The sequence below is a fragment of the Fundulus heteroclitus genome, chromosome 12 (genome assembly GCF_011125445.2).
Source record: "Fundulus heteroclitus isolate FHET01 chromosome 12, MU-UCD_Fhet_4.1, whole genome shotgun sequence".
NCBI classification, from domain to species: domain Eukaryota; kingdom Metazoa; phylum Chordata; class Actinopteri; order Cyprinodontiformes; family Fundulidae; genus Fundulus; species Fundulus heteroclitus.
Genome location: NC_046372.1, coordinates 38,914,373 through 38,940,543, shown reverse-complemented (window position 1 = coordinate 38,940,543; position 26,171 = coordinate 38,914,373). Strand labels below are relative to the sequence as shown.

At 42.1% G+C, this 26,171-nt stretch overlaps 3 protein-coding genes across 3 annotated transcripts; 1 reads left to right on the top strand and 2 right to left on the bottom strand.

The window, feature by feature from the left end:
• The first annotated feature begins 873 nt into the window (after positions 1-873).
• On the top strand, positions 874-9,271 carry idua (alpha-L-iduronidase). Its single transcript, XM_012852126.3, has 14 exons — positions 874-1,174; positions 2,235-2,375; positions 2,536-2,618; positions 2,796-2,903; positions 4,239-4,334; positions 4,449-4,651; positions 6,109-6,288; positions 6,365-6,581; positions 6,710-6,907; positions 6,994-7,115; positions 7,249-7,374; positions 8,550-8,626; positions 8,778-8,878; positions 8,973-9,271. The coding sequence occupies exons 1-14, from the start codon at positions 1,023-1,025 to the stop codon at positions 9,071-9,073; spliced, it is 1,905 nt and encodes a 634-aa protein (XP_012707580.3). The 5' UTR covers positions 874-1,022; the 3' UTR covers positions 9,074-9,271.
• A 277-nt stretch (positions 9,272-9,548) lies between these two features.
• LOC105917343 (purpurin) lies at positions 9,549-11,132 on the bottom strand. The gene is made up of 6 exons (XM_012852127.3): positions 11,047-11,132; positions 10,762-10,876; positions 10,402-10,538; positions 10,100-10,212; positions 9,793-10,005; positions 9,549-9,666 (listed from the first exon to the last, which is right to left on the bottom strand). Exons 2-6 carry the CDS (start codon positions 10,873-10,875, stop codon positions 9,656-9,658), a joined length of 588 nt encoding a protein of 195 aa, XP_012707581.1. The 5' UTR covers position 10,876; positions 11,047-11,132; the 3' UTR covers positions 9,549-9,655.
• A 9,195-nt stretch (positions 11,133-20,327) lies between these two features.
• On the bottom strand, positions 20,328-24,686 carry LOC105917340 (potassium voltage-gated channel subfamily V member 2). Its single transcript, XM_012852124.3, has 2 exons — positions 23,204-24,686; positions 20,328-20,993 (listed from the first exon to the last, which is right to left on the bottom strand). Exons 1-2 carry the CDS (start codon positions 24,536-24,538, stop codon positions 20,739-20,741), a joined length of 1,590 nt encoding a protein of 529 aa, XP_012707578.2. The 5' UTR covers positions 24,539-24,686; the 3' UTR covers positions 20,328-20,738.
• Positions 24,687-26,171: the final 1,485 nt, after the last annotated feature.

Here is a 26,171-nt window from a genome sequence, read left to right as displayed (position 1 = left end):
CGCTCTGATCACATCAATGCTGAAAGTTCTGCTAGTTCTAAGATATGGGGGGAAAATGTTTTCCTTTTGTTTTTATTATTACTTTATTATTATGAGGGGGAGGTTGTTCAAACACCAAAGCTACATGCCCAGTGAAGATTTTAAAACGCTGTTTTGGTTTCCATAAAAAAAAAAAACAACTCACAACTATTTCCACATATTCTCAATTGGATTTAGGTCTAGACTTTAGGTTCTTTTAATACATGAATATGCTTTGATCTAAAACATTGTACAGTGACATTGTACAGGAGTATTCACACTCCTTGATTATTTCCACATTTTGTCACATTACAACCACAAACAAATATATTTTATTGCAATCTCATGTGAAATACCAACACAAAGTGGTATACAGTTGTAAAGTAGAAAGAAAATTACCGGTATGCATGGTGTAAAATTACATGGTAAAAAAAAAACTGACAAATTTTGGTGTACAAAAGTATTCAGATCCCCTTGAGTCAATACTTTCGGTGTGCCCCAAGCACGTGGTGCGTCTTGGGGAGGACGGTGCCGATAAAATGCTGTTCAACAAAAGCAAAGAGGAATAATCCATGAAATGAGACCAATAAGAACCATATCACAGGACGACTGTGTGAAATATCACACACATTAAAATAAATTGTTAAAAAGTGAACCGTATTCCTGTCAATCATTGCATAGCATCAATTTACGGCTCATTTTCCCATAAAGTTTTTATTTATTTTTATAGAACCCATCCTTTTAAAGTGACGCACGCGAGTTTCCGATCCCGTTTTGGGCGTACTCTGCTATATTTCATGACTACTGAACCCTCATTAAAGACTACATTTATGTCGCGTAATGTACGTCATCATGCTCACGTGACCAGCCTCTGCCTGGTTGCCTTGTAACTTCGTCGTAGGGAGATTTGACTGATACTATGCCGTTTATTTGTTTATCTCATAAAACATGTCGGGACAAGGCTGAACCGATAGTTCTCTGTCACTTTATGCTAGACGTGTAAAATGTCCCGGGGAGAGTTCATTGTGTGGAGGAGTTTGTCTTTCCTTGCTTTGTTTTGGGGCTTCTGTGAAACTTCCGCCTCCTATGTCATCACAGTTGACGTGAGAAGACCAGAAAGAGAGCTCCGACCATTCTGGAGAAGCACTGGCTTCTGGTAGGTCGCTTTCATGTTTCGATGCGATATTTGATGAAAGTTTTCTCTTCGTGCTAAAACCACCTTTCTTGGGTCTGCCAGTCAGTGCAATGCGCATGCGCAGACAATGTAACGCGCAAACACGTGACACGGCGGCGTCAGGACATTAAAGGGCCCTTTAGGTGCATCAAACGAGACTGGAATCCTTTGATCTGCTGATTTTTTTAAGGTTTTATTTTATACTATATATATATATATATATATATATATATATATATATATATATATATATATATACAATATTTTCAGAAAGGGGACAAGTGGAAGGCAGAAGAAGTGTCTGGCCTTAGAACTAATCTCTGTTGGATTTTATTTTCAGACACTGCTCAATATCGCAAAAACCTGAACCAGGAGCTGAGGGGTTGCACCATTCTCTAGTTCAAACTTGTCAACCCGTAAAAACTAATAAACAAGAAAATTATGTTGTGATATTTTATTTTTTTACCTGCTTCTAAAAATATTTACTTAAAACAAATTAGTCAGTTATTTATAAAGGATAGGTATACGATGTTTTGTGTTCTGTTTCTCTTAGTGGCTTCCATGTCTTTAGGCTGCTGCTCTTTTGTTTGCGATTGTTTATAGGGAATGTTACATTCATCCTGGGTGACAAATGGGAATGATTTAGGTTAAGTTTACTTGTTGGACTTTATATAATTCAACAAAAAAATGTATCTGCAAGAAATCAAAGCAATTTATGTTTGAGACAGACTGTTTGCAACACAGTTCCTCAAGATCCCATTTAAAATGTATCTTTGCCTAGTTGAGAGTTAATTCGGCAGAGTTTTTGATCGTTTTCTATGCCTGAATTATTCAAAGATCGGTGTTAGATTGTTTAATAGAAAACCGTGTTAAAAGTACACCAATAAGCACCAGTTCAAAAGATCTCAGGAATGTCTGGGTCCATGTAAGCTAAGTTTAAAGAAATAGGAGCTGACTCAAGACTATTGCATGGGGCTTTAAATGTCGTCCTTTTAAAACTTTCTGAACCTGCTAATTGCATTGTTTTTTCCTCCCCGTGAAGCCCTCCGCTCCCTCACACCCAGGCTGACCAGTTCGACCTGAGTGCTGACCAGCAGCTGAATTTGGCCTATGTGGGCTCGGTCCCACATGGAGGGATCCAGCAGGTTAGGATCCACTGGATGTTGGAGCTGGTCACTGCAAAGTAAGTCGGCTAGAAAACAAACAGGATCAGATGGTGTGAATGGGACCCTTTATGCTTGGTAAAAAAAATAATCGTTTTGTAAAAAGTCACCTACTGCCAAAGTAAAATAAGTGGGATTTATTTTCTTTCTATTTTTTCTTTTCTTTATTTATTTTTGCAGAGTTGTTGGAGGAAAACCTGAGTATAACTTCACCAAACTGGATCAGCTGATAGACCTGCTGTCACTTAATGGACTTCAACCAGGTGCTGTGCTACAAACACACTGCCTATTTTTGTTCATAAATATCTTCATCATTTGTGGGGGTTTTTTTTTATAATTGCCACATAACTACTGCAAAATGTCAAAAAAGTCAAAAGCCCAAAATATGAAGACTCAAAAAGCAAACCGGTTTGAAACAGACGTTTTGTTGCACTTTACAGGCTTTGAACTGATGGGCAGCGTCTCAAACTACTTCACTGACTTAGAGGAGAAAGCCCAAGTGGTTGAATGGAGAAATCTGGTTTACCTCATAGCCAAGCGCTACATTGGTGAGTCTTTGTTTACTCGTTAAGCTGTTTAAGCTCAATATGTCTGAACAGAGGTCCAATAAAATGTTATGTATAAAAGGAAAAGGGTTGCAACATGAGCAGGATGGTAAAGCAGATTACCATACTTGACTGTTGGAGATCTGCAGCAAAGATTGGCATCTTTAGGCACCAAGTCTCCATTGCAACCATCTACATGCCAGCTGATTGTTTGGGAATGAGGTCTTATTATAGACATGTGGAGTCTTTTGAACTCTTCTTGGACTCTGGAACATTTAATTCAACCAATCCAACAAAAATAAGAATGAGCTTTCCTGTTACAGACACTCCAGGTGGGTTGGGCTTTATACAAAGGTTGAAGGATGAAGAGCATTTTAAGGCTAGTTCACACGGCCGATTTTTGAAGCTCGAGAGACGTCACATCTAATGATGAAAAAAATCGTAGATAAAACAGGTTTGCTCGTACGGTGTGTGGTGTCCGGTCAGACAACAAGCACAGCACAACACACACAAACACATTTCTCTCAGGATCATTCAGATATCGGACAAAAAAAATCTTGTGAATCCTCTTAAGATCAAACGTGAGTTCAGAGTAAATAAACATAGATGACGAGGAAGAATAATGGTGATAGTTTGTGGACTGATTTTAACAGAGAAAAAAATCATTACACAAAGAAAAGGCGTCAGTTAAAGGAATGAAGCCAGCGCAACCGGGCGCTCTACGTTTGCTGCACTAATCTAAAGAGGTGAGTTGAGTTTTATTTTCTCTGGATTTCCCTCGTTGCGCTGATTGGCTACACCTCACATTCACCAGGCTGCCTGCTTGTTTGGCCTGGGGAGACACCACACACGCTAGGATATTGGGGCAAAACAATTCAACATGATGAATATCCCCGATTTGAGGTCGGAGCGGTCCCGACATTCCACTGAGCCAACCCGATCGCTCTTACCGCACCACACACGGCAGGAATATCTCTTAAGATTATCTTAAAAGACTCGCCAATACTCGGCGCCTCTTGGAAGGGGAAGATCGGGGCCAAAATCGGGCTGGAAATCCTGCCATGTGAACCAGCCTGTATGCCCAATGATACTAAAGGAAAAAGAACTGTGATGCTGTGAGCCTGTTTCTCGTCCCAATGCTGTGGGAACCTGGTTAGAGTGGCTGGCATCATGACTTCTTTGAAATACTAAGAGTTTTTCTGCAAAATACAATGAACAAAGTATTTACTGCAGGGTTGCTAATCAATTTACCTCTAGTGCTTGGTTGGTAGTTTCTAAAATCTTGGGTGTGAGACTAAAAAAAACAAAAGTTAAATTGTTGATCAATTTGAATTTCAGACAAATATGGCCTGGGAAGAGTTTCTCAGTGGAACTTTGAAACCTGGAATGAACCCAACAACCATGACTTTGATAATGTCACCATGTCAATCCAAGGTACATCCCAGAGTAAAAGAAATGTTTTTAATTTGAAAATGTTCATGTTTTACTTGCACTGTTTAATCACAATGACCCTGGGTGTCAGTGTAATGCCAACTAATTTTTCTTTAGGGTTTCTAAATTACTACGACGCCTGTTCGGAGGGGCTGCGCGCTGCCAGCGAGCTCCTGAGGTTCGGAGGTCCTGGAGACTCCTGTCATCCGGCCCCGCGCTCCCCATACTGCTGGGCCATGCTGCAGCACTGCTACAACAGCACTAATTACTTCACTGGAGAGACGGGCGTCAGGATCGACTACATCGCCCTGCACAAGAAGGTGAGTTGTACAATCTCTTTTGTGACTGGTTTTTTTCCTCCTTTATAGGTACATCACAACAAATTAGAAAAGCATCAGAAACTTTACTTATGAAAATGATTTGATTCAAAAATGATTCATTGTGCACAAAGTGGTATATTTCAGCTGTTTGTTTCTGTTAATTTACGGAAAACCCGGAATTTAGTTTCTCAGATAATGACACCTGGGCAACAGAAAAGGATGTTTCATACCGATTAGTTAACTTACTGAAATATGGTGTATGTGCTCGTATCACTGTGGTGTGGCAGGCATGGAGGAGATCCAGCTGGGGAACTGCTGAGGTGTTAGGGAAGCTCAGCTGGCTTTAACAGCGGCCTCCGGCTCACCTGCATAGTCGGGTCTGGTGAGGTCAGCCTAGACGCTTCTGATGTCGGCTCTCGTTGCACAAACTATGTGACTATTGTAGCCCCAGTCCTGGACACGTCTCTGCCAGCTGCAGCCCACGCCCTGTGGAGCTTCTTCTAACCCCTGAAAAGGCTTTGCTTTACAATCTTCTCAAGGCTGCAGTTATCACTGTTAATTTGGTAAAAAAAATCTGTCATTTCTCTTTAGGGTTTCTAAATAACTAGAAACCCTAAACTTCATTGGGTTTCTAAACCCCACCCACCCACTCTGTATCCTGGCTATGCCACTGCTGGTAACTGCAGGTTTCTGCAGCAGTGACTTGCGGCTTAAGCTCTCTACATTCTCCTCTAGAACCAAAGACTGTTTCCTCGGTCCCAAAGCTGAGAGAACAAAATAACATTGTGCTGTTCTAGCTGCCCCTAATGTGGGAGTTCTTGCAGCTTCTTCTCGACACATATTCCGGGCAGAATTGTTGTTCTTGTGCGGTTGTTTAGCAAATGCACAACATTTGTCATAATAGTCATTATATTGGCCGACTGCTCCGAAAATTGGAGTGGCCGTGGTTATTACTCTGACAACTGCTGCAGTAGGAGGGAACCTGTAGGACTTCTCAGGATTTATGCACTTAAGTTTCTGTGAAATCTCCTGGCCTGAAAGAACTTTCTTTGTTCTCCCCCCTCAGGGGAAAAGAACAAATTATTCTATTGTAGTGGAGTATGAACAGCCCTGAACCCTCGTTGTGAAGGGTTATGTCCCAACCAGCACACTCTCACATTATTGTAGAGCCCATAACAGAACATTTGTGCTTCAAAATATATATTTTTTTCATCGGTGGTATTACTCTCATTTTCCGATAAACTGGATTTAAGGTTTTTATTGTCTGTAAGGTACGAAACGAAAAATAAAAATTTAAAACCACATCATTTGGTGTTTAAGGAATTAATGTAATCTATGGGGGGGAACATTTTTTTTCTTTAATTAAATCGCTGGAATAAATACATTTGTGAACGATATCCATATTTACGTGTAATTTAAAGAAAGATTCAAGCTGACTCCTTGTTTCCATCCCCCAGGGAGGAGGTTACTCTCTGCCCATTCTCCAGCAGGAGATCCAGACAGTAGGGCAGATCCAGGAGCGCTTCCCCGGCTTCCGCAGCATCCCCGTGTACAACGATGAGGCCGATCCTCTGGTGGGATGGTCCAGACCTCAGGAATGGAGGGCGGATGTAACCTACGCTGCAATGGTGGTGAAAGTAAGGCAAAGAATGGTGTCCGTATTTCACCATTTACTTAGATCCCACCAGTCATCTCTTCTGCTTCTGCAAGCAGATAATAAAGCAGCACCAGGATCTGCTTCTGGCTAACCCCAACAACACCATCAACTACACCCTCCTGAGCAACGACAACGCCTTCCTGAGTTACCACCCGCACCCCTTCACTCAGCGCACACTGACCGCTCGCTTCCAGGTCAACAACACCCGGCCGCCTCACGTGCAGCTCATCAGGAAGCCCGCTCTCACCGTCATGGGCCTGCTGGCGCTGCTAGGTGACGTCCTTTAAAAGCGCAGACCCGTTTTTAAATCAGGCCTTCGGAGAACGATACGTTTCGGAAACAGCGACTCTGTGTCATCCAGGCTATTAAAGTTGCTCTGTTGTCCGGGGTCCTCCCTTCAGGAGAAACCCAGGTCCTGGCTCAAGATCTAAACTCAAGCGGCACGCTGGGCACTCTCGCCAGCATCCACGAGCCTGTGATTCACGGCGGGTCCGACGGCTGGCGGGCAGCGGTGCTGGTCTACAACAGCGACGACAACAGCACCTCGGAGCGCAGCGACGACGTTACGGTTTCTCTGACAGGACTGGCTGAGCAGAAGGGTATGTTTGACACAATCCTCTCAGGTCGTGCCGGTGTAGATCAAAGGTCTCAGGTGAGTCCAGCTCAGTGTGTGTTTGTTGTCCAGGTCTGGTGTATGTCACCTATTACATGGATAACAACGTAACCAACCCGCACCGGCTGTGGCAGAGCATGGGCAGCCCTGACTACCCCACCGCACAGCAGTTCAGACGCCTCAGGAGTGCCGAGGTAATCGCTTCCAAGCAAAGACTGTAGTCGGGTTTTAATCCTGGATGTAAAGCATCCACAAATGTTATATGGAGATTATGGCCGTTGTTTTCAGTCTGCAGCTTCTGACTCTCTGATGATGTGTCCCCGTTAGGACCCCCGGTCCGACGGGCCTCGGACGGTTCCCGCTGGCGACACGCTGACTCTGAAAGCCAAGCTGCCTCTTCCGTCTGTCCTCCTCGTCCACGTTTGTGCCCAGCCTGATGCCGCGCCAGACCAGGTTAGAGGGATCTTAAATCCACGTTATGGCTGCATGAACACGCTGAGCGCATAGAATAACACCCGCAGCAACCACTTACAGTGCCTTGCATTCATATCACTTGAAATCTTTTATGTATTGTTACATTATAACTACAGTATTCTGTTTGTTTTTATTGGGATTTTATGTGATAAACCCACACAAAGTAGTGCGTAGTTATAAAGTGGAACGAGAGGCTTAGGTGTTTCAGCATTTCTTCCCAATAGAAATCTGAAAATTTTGGCATGCGTTTGTATTTAGATCCCTTTACTCTAATATCCCTAAACAAAATGCAGTTTATTTTGCCTTCAGAGGCGACTTAATTAGAAACGGAGTCCCCCTGTGTGTGGTTTGACTTCTGTGTCCGCTCTGTGATGGCCTCAGTGGATTGTTTAGCAGACAAAGAGCACCATGAAAGCCAAGGGACACAGCAGGTCCTGCAGAAAGTTTTGGAGAAGTTTTAAGCAGGTTTAGGTTATAAAAAAACCAATATCCCAGGCTTAGAACATTTCACTGAGCACTCTTGTATCCACCATCCTAAGGCCCAAAAAGTAAAGCGCACTTGCAAACCTACCAAGACATGACTGTCCAACTAAAATGGGAAAGCCAAGGCAAGGAGGGCATTTAATAGAAAGTAACCCACTGTGGCTGTAGGGGACACAGATAAACTGCGGAGGACGATGCTCCACACAGATCAAAGATAATGTTTTCAGCGCACAAGCAAAATGAGTTTGTGGCAGAATATCAACACTGTATATCCCCCTGACTGACTGTGAAAGATGATGGTGGCAGCATCATGCTGCGGGGATGCTTTTCCTTCAGAAGGAGCAGAGTAGCCTTCCAGATTTGAGCAGATGGGACATATGGAGTATGTCAGTAACTGTGATCATGCTTTATTTGTAGCACAAGCTGGGGGAGGCCAAATACAAATGCACGGCACGCTTTCACAGATATATTTTCCTTGCACATTCTTTCTTAATCAGATCAAACCCTGATAAAATACACCGTAGTCTGGGGTTGCAACAGGACAAAATGTGAAAAGGTTCATTTAATATGAATATGCATCAAGGTCCCCGCTGCCAGCATGCGCTACTTATAGCTGTTATTTAGCACGCTGTCTGTTTCCTACTACACAGCGCATTTTGTCTTTGGGTTAGGTTAATGGTTTACGCTTCATCAGGATCACCAAAGGCCAAGTCCTCATTATCTGGTCAGATCACTGTGTTGGTTCAAAGTAAGTACATAACTGCACGTTTATTTTTCACTTTGATTTTAATTGACTTTTATTTAGGGAATAAAATGGATTGATTGAGCCATTGTAGTATCCATTTAAAGGTTAGGTGATAGTAGAAAAGGAATTTAATTTCTGACTCCCTACTTTGTAGATGCATCCAGACCTTTGAAGTAGAGTTTTCCACGGCCCAGAAGGAATTCAGTCGGATTAATGCTCAGGACACCATTTTTACTTCTTATGTCTACTCACCAGGTGCTATACCTTTTTATTTTTTTTATTTTCCACTCTTTTTGGATTTGAGTTCTGATCTCAGAGCTGACGGTATATTTCCTGTTGCTTGTTGCAGTGGACCAGCAGGTCGGCGGCCTGTACCGGGTTCGAGCTGTGGACTACTGGGGACGGCCCGGTCCCTACTCTCTGCCAGAGAGGTTTTCAGAAGGGGAGTAGAAGGTGGACGTGCAAATTGTTTGGTGCCGTGTGAGCACGTTTTAGAGAGGATTAGTCAGCTGGTTGACGACATTACAGACATCACGCTGTTTTAAACTGTGCTACAGGAACTGACTGATAGCAGACCTCCTAATGAACAAAGGGCTATAATAGAAGCCTTACACAGTTACTGCTGTGCTGAAATCTTAAGTTATTTTATATTTTACAACAAACTTTATAAACAGTTTTGTTTTTTTTTTTGTTTTTTTTCACCAAAAAATAGACACAAGCTGCTTCCTTTTTATAAAATTTATTTTCAGCAGCACAGATCAACACTCTTCAGATGTTACCCATCAGTGAGATACAGTCGCACTCTTTTACAATCACAAACATTCCCCATTATTCGTTGAAATTTTGCTTAAACTTTTTCCCGGAAACATGTTGTAGTGTTACGTGGAGTGTGGGATCCGCCGGCCGCCTAAGATGAGAGTGTAATGTATCGCGGTTCCCCTGTGAAGAGCCGTGTCTTTCGTCTGGAGCATGAAATTGGTGCAGATGAATAAAGTGCTGTTGTTGCTCAGCCGCTGTCAGCTCGGCAGCTGTTTAACACGCTCCTGTTGGAGAGAGAGAAAAAAAAAACATGTTTTGAGTTGAAATGCTCAAAATGGCACCATTTCTTCTAAAGGCAAGTCAACGTAGGTTTTTCCTCCGAGCATGCGTGTGAGTGTTTGTTTGCATACCGGACTGCAGCACGGGCTGGAACTGCCCGGCCATACAGATTTCCTCCTGCTTCTGCCGGACCACCCTCTGGATGGCTGGAGGAAGGCCGCGGGGGTTGCGGGAGAAGACCAGCGCGTAGCCGTCCTCGCAGCTTCCGTCATCCCTCAGGGTGCGGCAGGCATAGGTGATGGCGTAGTTGTCGTAGTCTGTGTCAATGACCCAGTAGTTGTCCCCTAAAAAAGCAGAGAGAGAGAGAGAGACGTTAGTGTGGACAACACCGAGGTAGGGGAGGAAAATAAACACAAACATGGCGCTAGGTAGGCTTACCGCCGCTGGACAGGTAGCTGGCCAGTCCCTGGTAGTTCATGAACATCTTGCCTGGTGTGCCGGGGTCAGGTACAGAGTACTGAGCAGCCATGTCTGCGCAGACTACCCAGAACCTGCATGTGAGGTGAAGTGAAAACCTTAGCTGGATGCTGAGTGTGGTACATCCTGTTAAACGGTCTGAATTTCTAAAATGCTTGAAATCGAACCCTCAACTTTCACATCACAAGAAGGCTACTGTGTCCACCGAGCCGCAGTTGCTCCTAGTGCATTACGCAATCCAGCGGGTTAAAGAAAATACCCACCCAAAGAGGGTGACCCTGCCTCTGGAGGAGGCCACCATGGATCCGTCATCCCCGACGGTGTATTCAGCAGATATGTTGTCCTGCAGGAACAAACCCTCAGGGTCCTTCTTCTGCAGGGCATACCATTTTCCTGCATACTGTCGAGGTTGGGGAAAGATGGACAGATATAGCACCAGACATTTCACCAGTTTAGTATGGATTACCACAAACTGAGTTATGACAGATCAGGAAGGAAAACTGCTGATGCTTAAAGTACAAAATGCAACAAAAAAAAGACCGCGTACTGATGATGTCCTTTCTTCATATTGAGAAGGATTTTTTTAAACTATTTAAAAAACAAAATAGGTGTCGTGTACTCACTCTTTGGGGTTCAAAGTCTTCTTTGACTGTGAACCTGTCCACCACACATGAGGCCAGGCTCTGCTCCACGCAGGCCAGGAAAAACAGCAGCAACCCAAACATTTGGAAGTCCATCCTAAGTCAAGCCAAGAAAAATGCCCGATGAAAATTTCCTGTTAAAGCTAACATTGCCTTCCACCTTTTTAAAACCTCCTCACGTGGCATACAAACGGGACAAATCCATTACCCCAGCAGAGTTTCTTTAAACCTCTTATTGTGTCCCCCAGAAGAACTGATATTCCTTACCTGAAGTGTAGAGTAAATCCTGGGGACGTTTTGAGTGCGGAGATGTTTGAGATGTGGCGAGAAGACAGCGTGTGAGCCTTTTTATACCCGAGCGCCAGACGAGCTTGTCTGATTATTCTCACTTCTTCAGCCTAAATGCAGATTTTAAATCTAGCATTAATCCAGTTAACGAAATCCCTGCCTGTAAGCTGATGAGCCCTCACATTCAGGAGCATGCAGGCTTTATGTAATTTTTCGCTGGGCTGCAGTGCACAATGGCAGATGCAAGGGAAGATTAAACTTGCCTGAACCCTGAGTCACACGTGCGCCGCAAAGGTACACACAGACTTAAGGCGAGGTTGATGCTTTGTGTGAATAAGATGATAAAGTTACAGCCCTTTTTTTTGCAATGTTGGACTTTATTCTTCCAAAACTTTTTTTTCTATTACCTTCGCAATAAATATACGTTCAAGAAATTGTTTCTGAAATTGTTTGTTTACACCTGGTGCTGACAGACTTCAGGTAATATAAAGCTGTAGCTCTTTTCTTAAATCCAAGATGGCACTGATTTATATATTTATTCTGTTTTACATCTGGCAATTGTCCTTTTTTAGAAATAAAGGGTGAGAGGAAAAGTTTGTTTTAACAGCAACACAGAGAGAAAGCAGGGGGAAAATGGACGCTCTGAGTAATGCGTTATGTGAGCAGAGGTTCAGGTGTTTCCGTCTCCTGTAAATGCTGCCAGGGCTTCAGCTGGTAATCCTAGGCAGAACGTACGCTGCAGGGAACTGCCAACATGCTTTAAATAAGGATCGCACCTCCATGCATAAGCGAAGGATCCATATGTTCACAGATACGTTAAATTCAGCTGCAGACGTGAAAATGTTTTCTTTTTGAAGCTCTGTTTTCTGATTTAATGGTTAGAAGCGCAAAATGTAACCAGAATGATTTTGTATTAGTTTGAAACAGGTCTGCTTACTGCCTGCCGGTAAAAGCGTGTGTGCTTTGACCAGACGGGCTCCTTCAGATCAGCGTAGCCCTGAAAACCCAGCGGCTGTTTTCCCGGTTCCTCTACTCTGAAACTGATAGATTTAGCAGTAGTCTTACAGAGACGCACTTGCTTCGCTGGAGGTGACGGCGGGTTAAACTCCCTTCACGGGGGCACGTAGGGTCACAGGTTTGCTGTGTGAGAGCGGGACAAAGTGACGCAACAAGATGTAAAAATACACATTATACGTTAAATATAAACTGAAGCGATCTGCAAAACATCTGAAGACTTTGATCCTTGTAGGTTTTACATTAGAGCTTCAATTAGACAATAGTTTTTGAACAAGTTGAAGATTTAAAACAAGGTGAGGGCAGCTGTGACACATCTGGCTTACTTCAGGTTCTTTTATCTTTACTATTTGAAGAGAGGGTTAGAAACATATATTTATAGATCGGGGGGGACTGGAATCATTGATTACTAATTGAAGGTTATATTCTCCATCCTAAAGCCTACAGTAAATACCAGCAGGGTGGGGCAGAAGACTTGTTTTTCTTTTTATAATTAAAGAAAAACATTTTTATTAGTTAAAAAGCCATGATGTGGAAGATGTGTGAATGTCTGTTTACCTCGGCTTCTGATGCAGAAAGGCTACTGATTAGTCAAATAAATAGTACGATATGGGGCCTCCATGTCAGGATAGGAAGAGTTTACGAGGGGTCTTTAGAGAATATAGATTGTTTTTAACCAATCATATTTCAGTCCCCTTGGAGTTCTAAAGTCAAATGAAGGACACGTTACCCAGAAAAGGGTCACTTTAGCAAGACATAGTTCCTGTGAGGCTTTCCAGGAATCGTGTTAAAAACAACACAGCTACTGTTATTTTGCATGTGGGTAAAACAGGGAAACCTTCATAAACAAAACCTGGATCAGCGTTCAAATTGAACGTCTGGATTTACAACTGAGCAAAAAAATAATAACAGGCAGAGACGAGGCCACAGGAGGGTTGTTGACTCTCCAGAGATGGACCCAGATACGCAAACCTCTTAGATGCTGGGTTGATGAAAAAAAAAAAAAAAGATAGTCTAGCAAATTACCCTTTTCATCATTAAGCAGTCAGCTTGGTCAGTTCAAACAAAAAAAAGCAAGATTTCATTAAATGTAACTGACATAAAAAGCTATTTAGCACCCACAGTAAAACCAGCTTTTATAACAATGACTGATATCCTGTTCCTCTAAAGAAAAACAAAGGAGCATAGTCATGTTTTTATTTTACATTCAAAGAACACAATTATTAATGAGCCAGAGATTTAAAAGGTGTTCATGAAATGGGAATCATTGTACCTGATACAAGAGGTTCCTCTTTAATATTGCTAACAGTTACAGAGAAAAACCTACATTTGATATTTTGTGTCCTTCTGACTTTTCTTCAATACAAACATTGACTTAAATTTATGAGTGCCTCTGAAATTATACAGTGCTGAGTAAAGCCTTTATTTCTTCTCATAACTAGATTAGAGTTTGTGAGAAACCAGAAGAGGGGAGCTGTGTTAATCGTGACAGTGAGCACTTCCACAAAACAGGAGTGGACCACTGCAGCCTGACTTTGCATCCATTACTCCAAGGAGGAAGAGGTTGGAAAGTGGACATGGATGAGGACGTCTCCAAAGGGCAGTCCAGAGCTTTACTTCAGGATGCTTTCTTCATTTGCTGTGAGAAAGAGGACAAGAATTTAACGGATGATGCCACAATAAATGGATTATGCATGTGATATGGATGAAGATGCTACCTTCTGCCAGCTTTTTGGCAATGTTCTCCTGCTCCTCGCGTGCTTTCCTCTCCTCCTCAAGCCTCTTTTCCTCAGCTCCGATAGGCTTCAGATAGTCTAGGTTCAACAAAGTCAGGAGTTACAAACTAAAGCAAATCGGGATTTCCTTTCCAACCTCAGTTTGGAGAGGAAAACGCAACGAGCGGCATTTTCTACGAAAGACCAAGACATTTCTGCAGGGTTTTAATACAGATTTTCTTTACATTTATTTGTATTCATTTGCACCTTTTTTAAAAAAAAAAAATAAAGAAACGGACAGGTATTAAAAAAGAGCATGTCTGCTATAACGCTTGAAAACAATGCATTAGGTTAACGCTGATGTGTTTATCGTCCACATGAAATAAATATTGACAAAAAACAGACTGTGGATCAATTATCCGATCAGTACTTCTCCGCCGTTTACTGTACACGGGATCAAATAAAGTTATTAACTTACCATATCTCATTTTGCCGTAGATAACACCAGCGATTAGAGCTGAATACCTGGCTGTCTGTAATAGAAAGATAAGGCATATATACACATTAATGACCATTTCTAGTTAAGTAAAAAGCGTGTTGCTTGTCGTATACACCACGAACAGCAGGGGGAGACAAGCGTTAAATAGGTTGTAAAACATGTTAAAATGAAGCCAAATAGCGTCAGTTTTGTTGCTCATGGAAGATAAAACTTAAAGAAAAATGAAATTGGTCAAGAAATGCGTTGGTTGTCACGAGTCAATTAGCATGAATGGCAACAACAGCATGTAGCTCCACCGTGTTAGCTTTAGCCGCGTCAAAAGCGACGCTGTGCCACAAACATCCTCCAGCACTGACCAAGGTGTTATTCAGACTCTCTCTGCTCATCTGGACCGACTGAAAGCGTCAGGACTGTCTTCATTTAATCAGTCACTGCGAGCCAATGTGTCCTGATTCCAGTTAGCAGGTCTGGGACTTCAGACAAGCTGCCGGCTAAGTGCGGGCAGCTATCCCAGCGGTTTTACACTAAAACACCTCGTACCCGTTTTAACGACATGTTTACCAGCACTAACCTTAATTAAAGGCGACACCGCGACAGGAGGAGCCATGGCTTTGCAGCAGGTCAGCAGGTAGCAACAGAGGTCACTTTAGCACCGCCGAGAGGAGAGTCTTCTTCTTCTGGCAAAGTGTAACCTACCCCTTAAACTGTCCCTGTTGCACTGCTGCCACCTACCGGACAACAGCGGCGGTGCACAGGACCGCCGCTTCATCTGATCTCATCGGACTTAATCTGCTCGTAAAATAACATGAAAACGTTTTAATTTGCCTTACAAGAAAATATCTTGAGAAAAACAAACAAACAAACAAACAAACAACAACAGCAACAACAGAAGGACACATTTGTAACAACCATCAAAAAAGACATAGGTGATGAAATGTTTACAGAAAGTAATTCACCTCTTTTATTATGATTGCATCACTCAGATGTTTTTGGCCATCTTTAGGAATAAACAAGTGTGTTTTCTGTGTGTGGATTTTTTTTCTTTTTCTTTTTTTTTGCCATGCACTGCTTCATTTTTCAGTTTTCTGTTTTTTTCTTCTGTCCACATTTGTAGACAATGTGAATCTGGAATTTTAAATATCAGATCTTTTGCTTTTCTTTTGTGCTTGAAGTCTGTCAGGTGGTAAATCCCCAATGATCAGCTCCACTCTCATTACAGCCAGCACCCATGTGTCCATGCTGTCTTTTTCCAAGTAACATTCATATCTTCATCATCGTTTGCATGTTTTTTGGTCAACTCAAATCAAGCCAAGTTTAATTGTATAGCACGTTTCTGCAACAAAGCAGTTCAAAGTGCTTTACATCATGAAAACATAAAAAAATCAAAAACACATTGGAATGATCACTGGTTGGGCAACCAGTAAAAAACATAAAATTATTTCAAGTGAAAACATCAATACACATCAAATTTATGCTATAATGTTCCTGTTATTATGAATTGAAAGCAACTCTGCAGGAGGTTTTTCAGTCTTGATTTAAAGGAACTCAGTGTTTCAGCTGATTTTCATTTTGTTGGAAGTTTGTTCCAGATTTGTGGAGCACAGAAGCTGAACACTGCTTCTACGTGTTTGGTTCTGGTTATGCAGAGTAGACCACAACCAGAAGATCTGAGTGGTCTGGAGGGTTGATACAGCAATAACAGATCTTGATGTATTTTGGGTGCTGAGCAGTTCAGTGATTTATAAACTAACAGAAGTATTTTAAAGTCTATTCTCTGAGCTACAGAGAGCCAGTGTTTTAGTCATAATTTGAGCAAATGATCAATAATATGGCAAAACCAACATTTATACATTTATTTTGGGGATAAATGTTTAAGTTCAAAGAAAATTGTATGCTTGCTGGATCCTTCATAATGCCAACAGACATACCATGCTTCACAAGAATATAAATAATCATTGAACCTTTCACTTTTTGTCATCCACAATCATCACTATGTGTTACTGGGATATTATAGGTCAACATTGTAAAGAAGAATGAAAACAATCCATGGCTTGCCAAATATTTTTTATTTTTATTTTTATTTTTTTTTACACATTAATATCTGAAAAGTGCGGTGTGCATCTCCTTCACAATGAATACTTGGTAGAAGTTACAGGTACGTCTTTTGAGTTATGTCTCTACCAGTTTTACACATCTAGGGACTGTAATTTTTACAGAATCTTCTTTGATTTTTTTTTTATTATTATTCAATTAGATTGGATGGAATCTGTGGCAATTATCAAGTAGTAGTGTAGGTCAATATGTTTTATTTTCCCCTTGAAGCTCTGGTTGTTTTGGGTCATTGTCTTGCTGGAGGGTGAACATCCGCCCAAATCTAAAGCCTTTTGCTGCCTTAACAGGTGCTCTGTCAGGATTGTCCTCTCATCAAGTTTTGATCTGGTTCCTCATCCCTGAAAGAATGTTTTTGTTATCCCAGCAGCATAACACAGCCATATCCTGTTTCACAATGGGTATGGTGTGTTCAGAGTATTTTCTGCTGCACAGTGTTTAGCAGTTAGCCCAAAAAGCTTAATAATGGTCCCTCCTCCTGACAGGTCACTTACTTCCACATCTATGACATTTCTTGAAGTACTGGGAAACAACTTTATTAGCTGACGTCAGACTCTGAAGAAGGCCACAAACTGAAATGTGTTGATCAGCTAAAAAAGTTGTTTCCCAGAACTTCGAGCATTGCTGGAGTCTTCACTTCACCACATCTTTGACCTTCTCCATGCACCTTGGGAGTAGGGTCAAGGAAGTGAAATGGTGCCAGAAACCTTTGGATCCCTGCATTGTTTGACAAATGGCAGAACACCTTATTAGTATAATTTTATTTTATTTGTTGCTGTTTTGTTTTTGTTTTTTTAAAAGAAAGGTGAGATTCGGCATCTCGACTGTCTCTGTGATGCTCTCCTTGTCCACCCGTCACTTCAGGTGAACAGCCATGATTTGGTGGTTATGAACTTGTGACACACACACACACACACACACACACACACACACACACACACACACACACACACACACACATTTTCAGACATTTTTGATGGATTTGATGTTTTGTATTTGAAGCTGTGGATATTGTTTTATAACCCAACCCTGCTTTAAATATCTTGACTACCTTGTCCCTGACCTGTCTGCTGTGTTCCTTGGTCTTCATGATACTGTTGGTTCCCAGATTATCTCTAAGAAATTACATTGAAAACAAGTTCCACAGGTGGACTCAGTTTACTTATTAGATTATTCTGAAGGCAAACTCTCCTTCCATTCGCAACTGCTGTCATTCACTCCTCACTTACCCCTGGAAATGTACCTACTCACTTTAAAACTGTCGTTAGCATCCTATACTGAAGAAATCTGGCTCCGATCCCAACTACTACAAAAGTCTTGAATCTATTTCTAATTTAAGTTTCATCGTCAAAGTACTTGAAAAAACAGTGACCTCCCAACAGCATTCTCATATAACTCTTAATACCCTTTATGAACAACTCCGGTCTATTTTTTACCACCGCCACAGTACTGAAACCACCCTCATAAAAATCACCAATGGTCGCCTGATGGCAGCTGACTCCCGTCTACTCTCTCTTCCCATTCTTCTGGATCTGAGTGCGGCCTTCAATACAATTTCTCACTCCATCCTTCTCCACAGATTGTCTTTAATAACGACACCCATTCTGCCTACTTTCATCAATACAACATTAATTAATTAAACATTAATTAATTTGTCCCTCTCTTTCCCCTCGCTCTGCAGCCCTGTCACTTTCTGCATTGATTACTATAACTCTCTTCTCTTTGGCTTTACTCAAAAATCTCCCCATGAGCTACAAGTGGCTCAGAATTTAGCTGTTTACATTATTACCAAAACAACCTTCATTTCACCATATCACCCAGTCCTACAGCAGCTCCACCAGCTCAGATTCAGAATAGAATTAAAAATCTTTCTGAACACATTCAAGTCCATCCATAACCTCGCTCCCCCTGCCTTTCTGATCTTCTTCACATCACTGCTTCTTCCTGCACCCTTAGATCCTCCTCTTCCGTTCACTTCACTGTTCCTCCTTCCCACCTCAGCACCATGGGGATCAGAGCTTTTTCCTCTCTCCCTCCAGAAATACGCAACATTGACACCCTCTACCAGTTAAGGTCTAAACTCAAAACCCATCGGTTTAAAAATGCATACTCTGATTTCTGGTTCACTGTAACTTTTATTGTTTGTCGTTTTATCACTATTGTTCTGCTGATTCTGTACAGTGTCCCTAAGTGTTCTGAAAATTGTGTTTTTAAATAACGTAATATTAGTCGCATTGGATTATCTTAGGGGTGGCAGAGGGGAAAAAAGTGAGGCTGGGGTATAGATGTACACAGAACACTTTTCACGTTTTATTCATAATTTTTTTGAACACAAAAGAGAAGTTGTGTGATTTTATTTCCCCTTTTACTCACCAAATATTACTATTTTGTCGATCACAAAAAAAACTGATTTAATGTGAAAAGTTCAAGAGAAATTAATAATGGTATTAAATGCAATCTTTACTTTTTATGCTTTCTTTAATGTCCCATTTTGACACCATAATACTTTTAGTCATTAAAATCAAAAATACATATTATCCTCTTGAAATCCTCAATATTAACTATACTTACTAATTTGTAATCAAAGTTGTGACATTACTAACAACAGACTTCTTTCTATATGTTCCATTGTTTTCATTGAACCATTTTGGCATTTTAATAAAATCCTTAATTATCTAATACCTTAAGATGTCTATGTGCATTAAACACCTTGTACACCATGTCCTTCTATTAAGGAATGCCAACAAAACTTGAATAAAAAATGCCTATCAGAGGCTTATCAAGGATTATTATTGCAAGAACATGAAGATGTTCTTGACACCTCTGTGTCTCACATGCTAATCAGACCTAGATCAGTTTATTGTTAATCCATTATATAACGTCCCTGGGATCTTTAAAAGATTAATGAAAAGATTATCCAACAAATATGAACAAAGCAAGACTAAAAACCAAATAAATTTAATAATGTAACCTGTATAATCCTCAAAGCAGTGAGATGTGCAGCCCTCTGATGCTTCTGTTTTGATGACGATTCACAGGACGCTCAAATTCATCTGTGGTCGCTGTAAATGATGCACATCATGTTTATCTTGTTCAGGATACTTTGAAAGTTTAACAGCATTCACACATACGACACTCAGCTGATACAGCAGGAGGACATTTACAGTAAGTTTGTAGATTGTAGAAAGATGAAGATCTCAGTGTGAGGACAGAAGAAACATGTTCACTCAGACAGTGGTTTTCTGTTACTGTCAGTCATAAAAGACACAGGAGGTATGGCAAGAGCAGACTTTATTCAAAACTGTTAAAGGACTGCATTGTCATTCAGTTGAATACATTGCAAATTTATCATGACACAAGCATCATTGGCAAAACATCTGAATAAAGCACAATTCTGAAAAGCGGCACCACTATTAACAGGTAAACCTTTAACAAGCTCTCTCAGACCTTCAGGAGAAATGCAAAGTGAAAGCATACTCTCTCCATCTTTATGTAAACAGAAACTTTTTACTTTAGAAAAGACTTTAAAAGAAAAAGTATTCATTCCATTTCGTATCTTGGCCTGGCTTTGTAAACATTTCCCCATACTCTCGTCTCAGCTTCACTGAAGCCACAGCGCACAGAAATATTCATCTCCAAGACATATTTTGGAAAGCTGCAATAAAAACGTCTTCTCGACATTGCAAAGCATATGGAGTCCAACATGCATCAAGCATTCAGGAGGTTTAAAGATCAGTCCTCTACTCTTTTATTAAATACCTTCTCTGGTTTTAGGAAAACAAGTAGATATACAGTGCCTTGAAAATGTAATCAAACCTCTTAAAAGTTTTCACATTTTGTGGTGTTACGGTTAAAGGTGGTTCTACAAAGCATTGGTTTAGGATGACTGAACACAAATGCTCAACCGAACTTTTATGTTTTATTTATTTATTTATTTATTTATTTTACTTTTCAAGCCCATGTCTCCTTTGGCTTCACAATAAAGCACTGAATTGTGCTGGACTGCAACATAAAAACCCAATGCAATATAATTGGTTCCAACATGTGAAAAGGTTCAAGGGGTGTACTAATCTTTGCAAGGCATTGTTATACATTAAAAAGATGGTGTAAAAATGATTTAAAAAAGATTTTGTCCACATTTATTTGTTTTCTCCTTAACAAGAAACGTTTGCCCACTTCGCGTCCTGAAATCCTTCTTTCTCCCACTAAGTAAGCTCTAGGGAGGCTGCAGAATGCTACATGTTTGCGTGTACCCACACAAAAGCTGCCATCTTACTGGAGTGGATTTCCACATGTGCTCAAACACATGAAATCCTGTTTGCAAAAAAAGGGAATCAATGGTGGCTTCCAAAGCAGCTGTTGAGTGTATTACTTGTCCTCTCGGCGAATCTCACTTTGCCGCGTTTCTTCATGCAGGCTGTGTACTGGTTGGATTTAAGTTTGGAGTAATAGTCCGAGAACTTGTTGAAGAGGATGGAGATAGGCAGCCCGTTGAGAATAATTCCAAACGCAATGCAAACGAAGGCGAAGATACGACCCAATACGGTCTCTGGGTACACGTCTCCGTAGCCCACGGTGGAGATGCTCACCTACAGAGAGAGAGAGAGAGGGAGGGAGTCAGTCAGTCAGTACTCATGGAAAACAAAGATTACAGATATTTTCATGGGAAACACTGAGAGCTATGTGGGTATACCAAAAACCAGGGTTTAAGCAGTCAGGTTTACTCAGGTAAAACATTTACTAGTGCCAGAGAGCAGCTGCTATTGATCAAAACAAAACGTCTGATTATAGCATGCAGGGAGCATCCCTGCTGCTTTTTATTACTGATTGGTTAAATGTCCCTCAGCAAGTTGAACCTCTTCCAAAAGCTTTTTGTAGCCATTAACAGGCTTCGTGCATATGTGTGTCTGGATATATGACTAATATACAGCAGATCTCTTGTAAATTGGTTGGTTTTCTTTGACTAACAGCATAAACGGGTCATAGCACAATGCCACCGCCATGCTTAATAGTTGATAAATGTGTTTTTGGTTTGAAACGCTGACCTTCAGCCCTCCAAACACGCTTCTTATGACTGCAGCAAGGTAGCTTAATCGTTGTCTTTTCTGGCTATAATATTGTTCATAGGTAGGCATTAGGGCCGTCTGAACGGGCAGCTGCAGATTTTAGTCAAGTTTCAAAGAGTCCATTTTGAAGCAGCGGCTTCTTTCCTACTTGGCACCAAAACTTGCTTCACTGTGAACAGAGGCACTGGGCTGTTGGGTTTGGTGGTTTTCTGAGTTGTCCTTGAACATCCTAATCAATTTATTTTCATTTGATGTAGACAGAGTGGGTCTGATGGTTAAAACATGGATACAGTTGGGTGTTTTAACAGGGCAATTATCCCATTAAAACAAAAATCACATCTGGTTGTGGAAAGGTTAAGGCAGGCTAACACTGAGCTTCAGAAATGGTCCCAACCTCAATCCTGCAGACTATATTTAAAGGCCTTGTCTCTGCTGGGATATCATTCATCCATCAATTGTCTATACCTTCTTATCCATGCAAGGTTATGGAGGGGAGGGGGCTGTTGCATAGCTACAGTATTATCCCAAGGACATCACACGGCAACACAGATACACAGGACAGACAACCATGCATGGACACAATCACATATAGGAGGAAATTTAGAAAGACCAATGAATCAGTCAGTGTAGGAGAAACAGGACCCATCTGAACCCAGGACCTTCTTGCTGCAAGGCAACGCTACTGCCAACTGTTCCACTGTGCAACGGGCAACCGATGGCCAATAAATTAATTTAAACAAGCTAAATGCATTTTTTTAAAGAGAGGTCAAACATGTGGGCAGAATTATGCCAGGAGTTCATCGAATATTCAAAAGTGTGTATTTTCTCTGAAGCGTACCGAGGAACTTTTAACAGAGTGTGTCTGTGTATCTGTGAGGTATTGTAGACAGGATCTTTGTTCAAAAGCTTTTTCATCCTTTGTGTTTGTTTGTCCTCCCGGCTTCACAGTAGGCACAGGATAACTTTGCTAACTCTCCATCTGAATCTGATGCAATTTGTTGTGCTATTATTCCACCGTTTAAAAGAAACAGTTCCTTAAATTGATGATGGAGATTGTGACTGTATATTAACTTTTCCCAGCACCGTATACTGAAACTTCCTTCTGGATTTCCTCATATCAGCGGTCCCTGAATCACCCATCCTTTTTCACCATAAAATGAATTAGACTGTCTACCATATAGGGTAAGTTTCAACTATCAGTATCTCTTTCTACTTGTAATCCTTATTTTCTCACAGTAGGAACTGCTCTGTCGTGACAAGCCTGCGAACGTTAGGATATCTTTCATCTCGGACTACTATTCTTCAGTATCCAGTCATACTTGTCTGTGACACTGCAAACAAACTGCAGCAAAAGTGACTCAGAAGTGGCTGGTTTGGTGACTCATTTCTGGTGAATACAAGAGGAGTCCGCAGCAGTGTGCACCCTTCTCTTCATCTTGTCTATTAGTATCGTTTGAGGATTATCTTTTCCTTCCCCTGGATTACAAGCAAGACTCCACCACCTGCTCTGAGAGCCGGTGCAATGATCTGTTAATGGGTTTATTTATGGCAGATGGGCAGACCCTGTCTCCAAAGTTGTGTGTAAACAGTCCTGGGCCATTGTTTACACTGACACGCAAATAAAACACCTTAAAATGAGATTTCCGGCACACCTTTTGACGATAATTCTAGTCCCGTGAACCGGTCTAATAGCTGGTCTAAAGCAAAATTAGTTTGTACAAAGATGCACTTACGGCGGCCCACCACCATGCGTGAGGTATGCTGGTGAAGTTTGTCTGCGGCATGTCATGCTCCACAGTGAAAACCATGGCAGAAAAGCTGAAGATGCCCATGGCGATGAACAGGAAGAGGCAGCCCACTTGCTGGTAGCACTGGCGCAGGGTGAAGCCAAACGCCCTCAGACCGGTGGAGTGACGGGCCAGCTTCAGGATTCGGAAGATTCGCATCAGTCTCATAATCCTCAACACTTGCCCCAGCTTGCCCACCTGCCCCACCGCCTGCATGTCGGCCTCATGCTTCATGTAGTTCTCGTGGCTGTCGAAGAACTCCAGGATGGCCTGCAGGTACTGAGGCAGGATGGCGATGAGGTCCACGGTGTTGAGGACGCTCCTGCTGAAGGATCTGAGGTCGGGCGTGGATATCAGACGCAGCACGTACTCCATGGTGAAGAAGGCGATGCATATGGACTCCACGTATTCGCAGTACGTCTTGCCGCTCAGCTGACCGGCGTGGGTTTTGTACTGCATCTCCTCCACGGTGTTGAGCGTCATGGCCACCAGGGAGATCAGGACGAAAACGCTGGAGGCCAGGGCCATCATCTTCGCCTTGACAGAGGAGAAAGGCTTCTCCATCAGGTTCCATATGGCTCGACGCGTGTGGCCCATGAACATGTCGTGGAACAGCTCCTCGTTCTCCTCGATCTCCACCTCCGCCTCCAGCTCCCGCTGGATCTTCAGCTGGTCGTTCAGCTCGTCCTGCCTCTCCTCGAAGGAGATGCGGCAGCACCGGTTGGTGTTTTTGATCCTCACGCCCCAGTAGTTGATCTCCTCCAGGAAGTTGCGGGGACACAGCTCGTCCTTGATCCACAACACGCCCGTCCTGTAGAAGTTGAAGATGCTGTGAAAGACCTCGGGGTCCCTGTCAAAGAAGTACTCGTTGTTGGTCACTATGTAGTCGTCGCACAAGTCGAGCTTCATGTTGTGGTCCGTGTACGTGGCCAGTCGTCCTATTCTGGTCTTGGGGTACTTTGCCGCCATCTTGTATGCTATCTGGTAGGGCTTCCCGCCGACGTTGATGTTGATCACATAGTTCTTCTTGGAAGGCGATACCTGCCTGTTATAGCCGAAAGACCCACCGTCATCTTCTTCTTCCTCGTACTCGGCATAGATGTCGTAGATGTCCCTGCTCAGTTCTTGCATGGAGTTCCATGTCTTCACACAGCTCTCCTTGGCTAGTGGGTAAACAACCTCAGAAGGTCTCCGAGTGGCGTCCAAGTCTGTGACTTTGTAGTTGGGGAAGAGACTCTGCCTCCTGTTCCACATGTTTCCTACCTTCCTGGTGCTCCCCATGGTGATCGCCACCGTGCTGCACAACAGCCAGAGGACACTGACTGACCGACCAGCATTACTGCTAATACCCCCTTTACCTAAGCATGCAGGACATGAGGAGGATGCCTCATGTCCCCATTAATGTTGCTGACTGAGAGGATCCGCATACTTACAGGGCATCTAAATACCATTATCTCCTGCTGAGCTGCCCTGCTGACATTACAGTGGTTGTGCAGCAACCAAACAAGGGATGATAAGGGAGATTCCAACTTGTCTGAAATATTTTACCATCTCACATTAGACAGCTTGAGATAATTTTGGTAATCGTGACACATAAGACAGTCAAAACTGCTTTGTCTTGCAATGTTCGTCAAAGCATGGCACCATATCGCACGCTAATCTTTTAAAACCCCTTTGGATTACGCTGGTCAAATCAGAAAGGTTGCACGTTTTTCATTACTTTGGTGTTTTCTGAAGATATTCTCACCGCAGTGAAATCTTTTTTGTTATTTCAAAATAAAATAAAAAGATTTTAAAGAAGGGAGATTTTTTTTCTTTAAAGAGTGAACATAAAACATTATTTAAATAGTTCAATTTAGTCTGAGCTGTTCTGATGTTTCTAGGTGAAGGGGAGCAAAGGATTCGAGTAAATCCATAGAAGGCTAGAGTTTCATGCATAAACCAACTTTCCAAAGGGAAGGAATGGGGTGAAGGGTTCTTTGGATAATGACATCGCTCAAAAAAATCTGATGTTTTATTGGCAGATCTACACCTCTCCCATGTGTCCAGAATGGTTTAATCAGTGTTTACCTCAAAAGAAGTCCTTCGTGTAGCATATATTTACTGCCCTGTTAATCCACTCATTCGCCATCGGATTATTGTCTCACACACTTATGAGCAGCGTAAGGTGACCAGAGGTGGCTTCCATTCAGCCCCGCCTACGGATGACATCAACTATAATGTGGCCTTTGCTGAGCCTTTGTTTACCATCATCATCCCAGTGTCCAGAGACGTGTTAAACCAGGCACAGAATGATGTCTTTAAGGTTTAAGAACAGTCACCAGTCTTGCTAGAGAAGTGTGGGAAGAGAAAGAGCTAATCGGGAGTTTTAACAGAAAGCACACAGTGGCAGAAAAATGCTGAATGGGAAAAACCATTGCCTAAAAACTGCCGGGTCAGTTCTGGGCCAATCCACGACTTGGGTTCCTTTGCAACAGGGTTAGATTATGGGTTTGACCGAGCACGCTGGGTTAGATTTTAGACCCCCCAACAATAGGTTAAAGTTTAAGCAGGAAGTATAAGCAGGAACAGACGATAGATGGATGGGTTTAGCTACTTTGGTTTGAATATCTTGCTGTCGGACATGATAACATTTGAACAGACACGTTACTGTCAGAGGATGTGTGTATAGAAACTGCCTTGGGAAAAAGTCTACGTAGTCTGACAGTGATGAAGCAACGTTTTGGAGCTACACCTACTTTGTGTGTAGTTTGTGGTTTACCCCTTTCCCTGGTCAGGCCGTTGATGTGTTTTTGTGTAAAAAAAAATAAAAAATAAAATAAAATAAAAAATACTGAACAAAAACTCAATTTAAAAGGAAGCCATACGAACCACCATGATCAGCCAAGCTAAGTATAGAATATTATTGCTTTCC

Excerpts from the sequence above, each read along its gene's own strand:
- idua (XM_012852126.3), top strand. The coding sequence starts at position 1,023 with ATGTCCCGGGGAGAGTTCATTGTGTGGAGGAGTTTGTCTTTCCTTGCT. Across the intron at positions 1,175-2,234 it reads TGGAGAAGCACTGGCTTCTG|CCCTCCGCTCCCTCACACCC; the intron begins GTAGGTCGCTTT and ends CTCCCCGTGAAG. Across the intron at positions 4,335-4,448 it reads TGTCACCATGTCAATCCAAG|GGTTTCTAAATTACTACGAC; the intron begins GTACATCCCAGA and ends ATTTTTCTTTAG.
- LOC105917343 (XM_012852127.3), bottom strand. The coding sequence starts at position 10,875 with ATGGACTTCCAAATGTTTGGGTTGCTGCTGTTTTTCCTGGCCTGCGTG. Across the intron at positions 10,539-10,761 it reads AAGACTTTGAACCCCAAAGA|TATGCAGGAAAATGGTATGC; the intron begins GTGAGTACACGA and ends CAACCTCGACAG. Across the intron at positions 10,006-10,099 it reads CAGCTACCTGTCCAGCGGCG|GGGACAACTACTGGGTCATT; the intron begins GTAAGCCTACCT and ends CTGCTTTTTTAG.
- LOC105917340 (XM_012852124.3), bottom strand. The coding sequence starts at position 24,538 with ATGGGGAGCACCAGGAAGGTAGGAAACATGTGGAACAGGAGGCAGAGT. Across the intron at positions 20,994-23,203 it reads ACGCATGGTGGTGGGCCGCC|GTGAGCATCTCCACCGTGGG; the intron begins GTAAGTGCATCT and ends CTCTCTCTGTAG.